This window comes from Buceros rhinoceros, unplaced genomic scaffold (genome assembly GCF_000710305.1).
Source record: "Buceros rhinoceros silvestris isolate BGI_N320 unplaced genomic scaffold, ASM71030v1 scaffold27934, whole genome shotgun sequence".
Classification (NCBI taxonomy): domain Eukaryota; kingdom Metazoa; phylum Chordata; class Aves; order Bucerotiformes; family Bucerotidae; genus Buceros; species Buceros rhinoceros.
Genome location: NW_010410445.1, coordinates 28965 through 36011, shown reverse-complemented (window position 1 = coordinate 36011; position 7047 = coordinate 28965). Strand labels below are relative to the sequence as shown.

Sequence of the window (7047 nt, the reverse complement as noted above, 5' to 3'; positions counted from 1 at the left end):
GGGGTCAGCAGCCAGTGCCAGGTACTGCATGATGATGTCCTGGAGGACATGATCCTCCCTTCTGGCAACGAGGAGCCTCACTGTGCGTTGCCCTCCCTCAGGACATGATGCTTGTGCTTGATGCTGGCTGTGAGCTGCTGGGGAGGTCCAGGCAATCCGGGTTTTGTGCAGAAACCCACGGGGTTGATCCTTCTTCTGGCCGGCCCCTCAGGGCAAAACGTAGCTGGGATGGGGATGGCACAGAGGAGACGAGGCAGGAGTCCTGTTCATGGTGTTCAGGGGGAAGACCTTGTGCCTGCTTCCCATCTCTAATCTCTGCCAAGCATGGGGAAGGTGCTGAGCTGGGCATGTCGAGGTGGCATGGAGGGTGCAGGGGCTGGGCTGGTGCCAAGGCCAAGAGCTCTGTGCATTTGCCACGGCTTGGGGGAGGCCGGGTGGCCCGAGGCTGGGGACGCTGGCATGCCTTGCTGCGCACAGTGCCCTGGGCGAGCTGAGCAAGCAGCGGACTCTGACTGGTGCCTTTCTCTCCTGTCCCCTCTGCAGACCTGGGCACACCCAGCCCGTGCCTGAGCGTGGAGTGCACCTTTGGGGCCACATGCGTGGTGAAGAACCAGGAGGCCGTGTGTGAGTGCCAGCAAGTGTGCCAGGGCCGCTACGACCCCGTGTGCGGCACCGACAACCGCACCTACGGCAACCCCTGCGAGCTCGACTCCATGGCCTGTGTCCTCAAGAGAGAGATCAAAGTGAAGCACAAGGGGCCCTGCGGTAAGAGACGATCTCTGGGGGTTCCTCCTCCTCCTGCCGATCTCTGGGGGTTCCTCCTTCCTCCTCCTTCCTTGTGCTGTTGGCCTCGTATCTGTCTGTGCCGTAGATAGAAACCTCCCAGCCAACAGCCTGCACAAACCAAGCAGGGGGTTCTTGCATCTTCGCGCCCCCACGCAAAGGCAGCAGCTGCTGTGTGAAGGAAAAATAAGAATAAACCATCTTTGAGCCAAATTCCTCATGAACTGAATGGCAGGGAGGGAAGAGGGGTGTTTGTCTGCAGGAAGAATTGAAGCCGTGAATCACTAAATACCCAGGAGTCAGGAGAGGTGCTGGCTGGAGTCCGGTCTCTCTGCAACGAGTGATAGCTCCTTTGCCAAGTGAGTTATTATGAGGATAAACGTCTTCTCTGCCCCGAGCCTGCCTGGCGTGGTCTGCAGCCGGCAGGCTGAGGATCCCGCTGGGGAAGGCGGCAGGGCACCGTGGATGTGGCACAGAACGATGTTAGCCGTGTGTCCAGTTAGCCGTGTGTCCAGTTAGCCGTGTGTCCAGTTAGCCGTGTGTCCAGCTCTGCTGGCACCCTGATCAATGAGGGGAAGGTGGTCTCCCCCTCCCCAGCCCACCACCTCCTCCCTCCTGCTGTCTTGCCATGTGTGAATCCTGCCGCCTCTCCCCCGGGAGACTGGCCGCTTGCTGCCAGGGATGCTGCTCCTCCTCCCGAGGCTGGCACTGATTTATCGCTCCTCGTAATTGCGCTCAGCCCCACGCTCTCTCCCGCCTCCGATTCAGCTATAGCGGCGTAGAGCTCCGGTGACATTTCATCACGGTTACTCCTGGTCTTGACGGCTTTTGCAAGGAGTTATTGTCTTTCTGCCTCTGAGCCCGACTCTCCCTCCTCCCACAGCCCTCACCCCAATCCTTCCCTCCCTCGTGCTCCTGGTGTCGGCGGGGGCTCGACCTCGGTGAGGAGGAGGAGGTTGCAGAGGGGTTTTATTTTTGCTCCAGCACTTCACCAGGCAGCGATGCCTGCCTGACCTGTCGTCTTAACCCTCTGGTTTTGTTCTTTGTCTGCGCAGACCGCTGTGGCAAGTGCCAGTTTGGGGCCATCTGCGAGGCGGAGACGGGAAGGTGCGTGTGCCCCACGGAGTGTGTCCCCTCCTCTCAGCCCGTGTGCGGCACCGATGGCAACACGTACGGCAGCGAGTGCGAGCTCCACGTCCGGGCGTGCACACAGCAGACGAATATTTTGGTGGCTGCCCAAGGAGACTGCAGTGAGTCTGGCAAGGTTCCCTCCTTCCCTCGTCTCACTCCTGCTGGTGGCATTTCAGAGAGCGGATGCTCAGCCCCGCTGGTCACCCGGGCCCCGCCGAGCTGCCTGGCTGTGGCCATCCAAGGCTCACCAGTCAAAGGAACTGGGCTAATGTCCAGTGAACCAAGCACAGAAACTGGGCTAAAAGCATGTTAATAGCTACACCCAGCACACAAAGCATCGGGGGGCTGTTTGATCACACAGTCCATCTCAGTAGCTTTCCCTTCCCTCCGTCCCCTGGGGTTAATTCCTCTTTGCTCCTGTGTTTCCTCCCCACTCCCCAGCCCAGGGAACTGTCTGTGCTAATTTCTTAATGAATTAAAAGCCCTGCCTAGGTTTTTCATCAGGACAAATGCTCCTTCAGTAAAAGAAATGCTTTGAGCCTCACAAAACCTGTCCAGCTGGGTCTGGGGTTCCAGGGCTGAACTGGGCATGGAAATCTGATCTAAATTTTGGAGAGAAGAATGACTGAGTATGAGAGACAGCTCTCAGGGTTCTGTGGGCATTGCAGGCAGGAGGAGGCTGAAGCCAGGATGCGCCATCAGAGTAAATGGGATTTCATACTGGTGTCCTGCTGGGCGCTGACGGGAATGAGGAATGCTCAGGACCAGCACCTGCCCATTGCAGAGTCTTCGTGAGGTTTAAATAAGCAATAACAAACCACTCTGGAAAAGCAGGGCGTGGTATGACTGGTCCCCTGCTCTGTGTCACCGGGCAGTTGACTACGAAGGTCCCCACGAGGCCTCACGGTGGTTCGTGCCTCTCTCCCCGCAGAGTCCTGCGGCAGCTCGGTGTGCTCCTTCGGCAGCAGGTGTGTGGGTGGGCAGTGCGTGTGCCCGCGCTGCGAGCGGCAGCCCTTCGCGCCGGTGTGCGGGAGCGACGGCCTCACCTACGCCAACCAGTGCGAGCTGCAGGTGGCCTCCTGCCAGCAGAAGAAGAGCATCGAGGTTGCCCGGACAGGGCCATGTGAGGATGGTAGGTTGCCGCCATTCCTCCAGCCATGCGGGTGCAGAAGGTGGGGGAAAGGGTGAGGAAGGACTGAGGATGCACAGAGCGGGCTCTACCCCTCGCTGCTCCGCTGTGCCCAGCCGCCGCGTGAGCTGTGCTGCGTGGAGCCTGGGCACAGTGCCCTGCGACACCCCCAGCATCCCCAGCACAGCAGGTCCTTCCCTCCTGGCCGACTGGCCGCTGTCAGCCAGCACCCCTCCTCTTTCTGTATCCAGTAGCAACGAGAGATGATGCCACCTCATGGGCTGGGCAAGGAGTTTATCGCTGCTTTAATTTCCCTGCTTTAATTTCACTGCTTTAATTTCACGCTTCAGTGGTCCTCAGCCGCAGGAAACGGAGCCGTTCCTGGGGCAGGGAGCCTGGCTGCTGCTCTGCGTCCCTCTGCCCCGCAGGCTGTGGCCGTTATTGATTCAATGCCCAGCACCAGGGCAGGTCGTGGCGTTGGCCGTACCTTTCTGGGCCAAGCTAAGAACTAAGAACCTGCAGAGTTTTCCCACTGTGGGGGTAAAGCTGGGGGTTAATGCACGTAAACCTCGCTGCTCTGATGTGCTGACCTGGCGAGCTGAGATCCTCTGGCTCATTGCACGTGTAGTCTGGCTGGAAAGGACTTCAGTGCCACGGCAGAGCTTAGGGAGAGGGGAAGACATCACATGGAGTCTAATCACAGCCCTGCTTGGGGAATATGAGGTTGATGCCCCTCTGGGAAAAGATCTTAAATAATTCTCTGTGTAATGCCAAATCCCAGCCTTTGATCACTCAATAAAAAGGACCAGGTTTTCCTTCCCCCTGCATCGCCTTTCAGAAGCCTTTGAAATCAACAGCACCTCTCTTGCTGCTGGAGCTCGGAGCATCTTCTGGAGAGGCACCCAGGCTGGGGGCAGAGTTCATGTATTGTTAAGAATATCTGGCCGGCTGAACTTCAGACTAAACCCAGACCCCATCCCTTCCTCTGCTCTGGTCTCCATGTTTGTATTAGCAGCAGCAATCTCCCTGCTGCGCGATGGGGTTCTCACTTTTGCTCTTGCCGTGATGCTGTGGAGAGGAAAACCCAGGCCATGAGCTACAGCATTTGTTTGTGGTTTCCACTATGTGGGCTTAGCACAATCTTGTGACAGCAGTGGGAGAACCTGCTTTCTCCAAGGGAGAGGGATCTTCTCTGAGGTCCAGGCATAAGCATCCCCATATATGTGAGCCCAAGGTTCCGGGGTTGCTAGTGCTGTTCAGTGTGATTTGGATGGGCTTCCCCTGTCTGGGGCACAGCTTCTTGTCAGGGATGGAGGGGGCTTTGGCCCCATCCCTCTGCTATCCCCTAACTCCACCCTGCTGCCTGTGAGCCCTTTCTCACCACGATCCTCCTTCGCTCCAGAGTGCGGCTCAGGGGGCTCAGGCTCCGGCGATGGGAGTGAGTGCGAACAGGACCGATGCCGGCAGTACGGGGGCTGGTGGGACGAGGATGCAGAGGATGACCGCTGCGTGTGTGACTTCACCTGCCTGGCAGTGCCACGCAACCCGGTAAGCACGCTGAGCAGTTCTGGGCTGCCTGCTGCAGCCCTCACCCCCTCCCTCTCTTCTCCCTGGTGTGGTGGCCTTCCCACATGCTCCCTGGGCAGGAGAGGGCATCCCGTGGATAGGGAACCTGCCTTCCTGTGCCTGAGCGGTTCCCCTCCCTGTCCTGGCAGGTGTGTGGCTCTGATGGTGTGACCTACACCAACGAGTGTGAGCTGAAGAAGACTCGGTGTGAAAAACGCCAGGATCTCTATGTCAGTAGCCAAGGAGCCTGCCGCGGTGAGTGCCCCGGAGGCAGCCAGCCCCCCAGGCTGGCGCAGGCTGCGTGCCCTGGTCCCCAGCCTGGTGCCCTGTGTAACACACACCCTTTCCCTGGGGCTGAGCAAGGAAGTGCTCCCTGAGGACACAGCATGTCTGTGCTGGTTTGCTGATCCCCGCTGCATCACTCCTGTTTCATGTCCTATGCTTTCCCTGGCCGAGGGTAGGACCTCACCTCACCGCCTGTTCCCAGCATCTCTGCAAGGAGCACGTGGTTTTGCAGGGATGCCGCTAGCTGCTCGATCCATACATTGGCAATACTGCCCTGTGGCAGCCTGTGAGCCAAAGATAACCAGTACCTCCCTGCCTTCCTCCGCAGCCCTTGCCACAACCCCGCCACCTCTCCTGGTTGTGCACTGCAGCCAGACCATCTATGGATGCTGCCCAGACAACATGACCTTGGCACTCGGAGTGGGTGCAGCTGGATGCCCAAGTGAGTGACTCTTGGGTTGCATCTGGGAGGGGGCTTGAAAAACCTTCAAGGATGGCTGGAAGGGAGGAGAGATCAGGTGGGAGGGAGGGACTTAGGGTTCCATTCCAGGGGAAACAAAGGAAGGTGGACCCTCCCCATTCCTTAGCTAATTAGGGATCCCAGGCTCAAAGAGCCTTCGCAGCTTCAGGCTCACAGCACGCACAGGTGGAGAAGTACATGCTTAGTTCATCTCCTATATGTACTAATGATGCTCTTGCCCTTTCAAAAGCCCTGAGTCAACTTCCAGGTCTAAGTCCCTCTGAAAGGCAGGAAGACAGGATGGTGGCTCAGAACTTGCCTGCTGCTGAATTCATGCTGGATGCCCCAGAAGGTGCTCCTAGGGCCAGACCGAGCTCTCTGTGCCTTCAACCCATTGCTAGAGGCCAAAAAAAAAAACCCTGAGTGGCAAAAATACCACTTGTATCATTGGTGGAACAAAGGAACAGAGCTGAAGGGGGACAGAGCTTTTGAGTTCACCTAGGGACCTTCTGCAGGCCACCCCAGGACCAGTGACTGGTGGGTGACTGCACCGTGCAGGAAGCTGGGCTGGCAAATGTTTCATTAATATTTATTAATAATTATCGAGCCAGCACTTTAGCTGGCAGAAGGTGCATTTTGAAAGGCATTAGCAAATCCTGACAGCTGAGGCTGTGACTGCCTGTTAGGGAAACACATCACCCCGTGGAGACACGATTCACGCTGCGCTTGGGCCTGGCTAATGCCCGCTTGATGAGGACGCGGGGCTGTTTAATGTGCCGTATGATGTAAAAAGCAGCAACATCCAGAAAATGCCCAGGGATCTTCTGGCAGGGGGTGTGCCAGGCAGGCTGCGGGTCAAGGTGCATGCTGGAAGAGCAGACCCACGCTGGTGTGGTCTGTGCTGGCCCAGAGGGACCAGCTGAGCGGGGAGGAGCTGGTCAGCGTGATGCTGGGGAGGACACAAGCATTTCGCTTTCGGTGGAGGTGGGTGGTGATGCACCTCTGACGGAAGTCCTATCCCTCACCCTCCAGTCCATGCAGCAGCTTCCCAGCTGGCTGGGGTTCAGTATCCCACCAGTTTCTGTGTGCCTGTGTTCCAGCAAGCACACATGGGGAGGTAATTACCGCTTAACCAGCAGCTCAGTGCCCCTAGGGCAGGTTTATCCACTGTTGCCTGTTCTGGACACACCAATTCGCTGCCTCTGGCAGTCAGGATGTGCCCCTGCACCCTACTTGCTGCTCCCACCGTCTCCCTTTCTCTCCAGCTCTGCCCCATGTCCCCTTCCTACGGCTCCCTGCAGATAAATGGAGCGTCTCTCTGTCTACCTTTGGATCATTTCCCTCCATCAAGTTCCTAATTAATGAATTAATAATAAACTTCTAATAGCTTCCTTCCTCTTTGATGTTAATAAGAGAGGAGTTCTTGATGACAGCAAAGCAAGCGGGTGAATCCCTGAAGGTTTAGTTCCCCTTTGTGGCTGGGGCAGAGGAGTGTTGAGAGCAGCTGGTGGAACCTCCTCCTGCCCGGCGTGAGATCACATTCCTGCCCTGGCTGAGCAGCTCGGTGCCTCAGCAATCGGCCCCTCCACCCCGATGCAGCCCCCAGCATCCTCCCTCCTCCTTGGCCAGGTCTCAGCCCCACTCTCTCTCCCTCTGGCTTGCAGGTACCTGCCAGTGCAACCCCTACGGCTCC

At 57.7% G+C, this 7047-nt stretch overlaps 1 protein-coding gene across 1 annotated transcript in view; it reads left to right on the top strand.

Annotated features, from left to right (window-relative positions):
* Positions 1–7047, top strand: part of AGRN (agrin) — a gene marked incomplete at its 5' end in the record, with an annotated part of 40516 nt that overhangs the window by 10837 nt on the left and 22632 nt on the right. The window contains 7 exons of the mRNA XM_010135633.1: positions 544–765; positions 1839–2033; positions 2846–3046; positions 4446–4591; positions 4759–4864; positions 5223–5336; positions 7019–7047. The exon at positions 7019–7047 is cut by the window's right edge and continues 1 nt beyond it. Of these exons, the coding sequence (XP_010133935.1) occupies positions 544–765; positions 1839–2033; positions 2846–3046; positions 4446–4591; positions 4759–4864; positions 5223–5336; positions 7019–7047 (1013 nt within the window). The remainder of the gene's footprint in view (positions 1–543; positions 766–1838; positions 2034–2845; positions 3047–4445; positions 4592–4758; positions 4865–5222; positions 5337–7018) is intronic.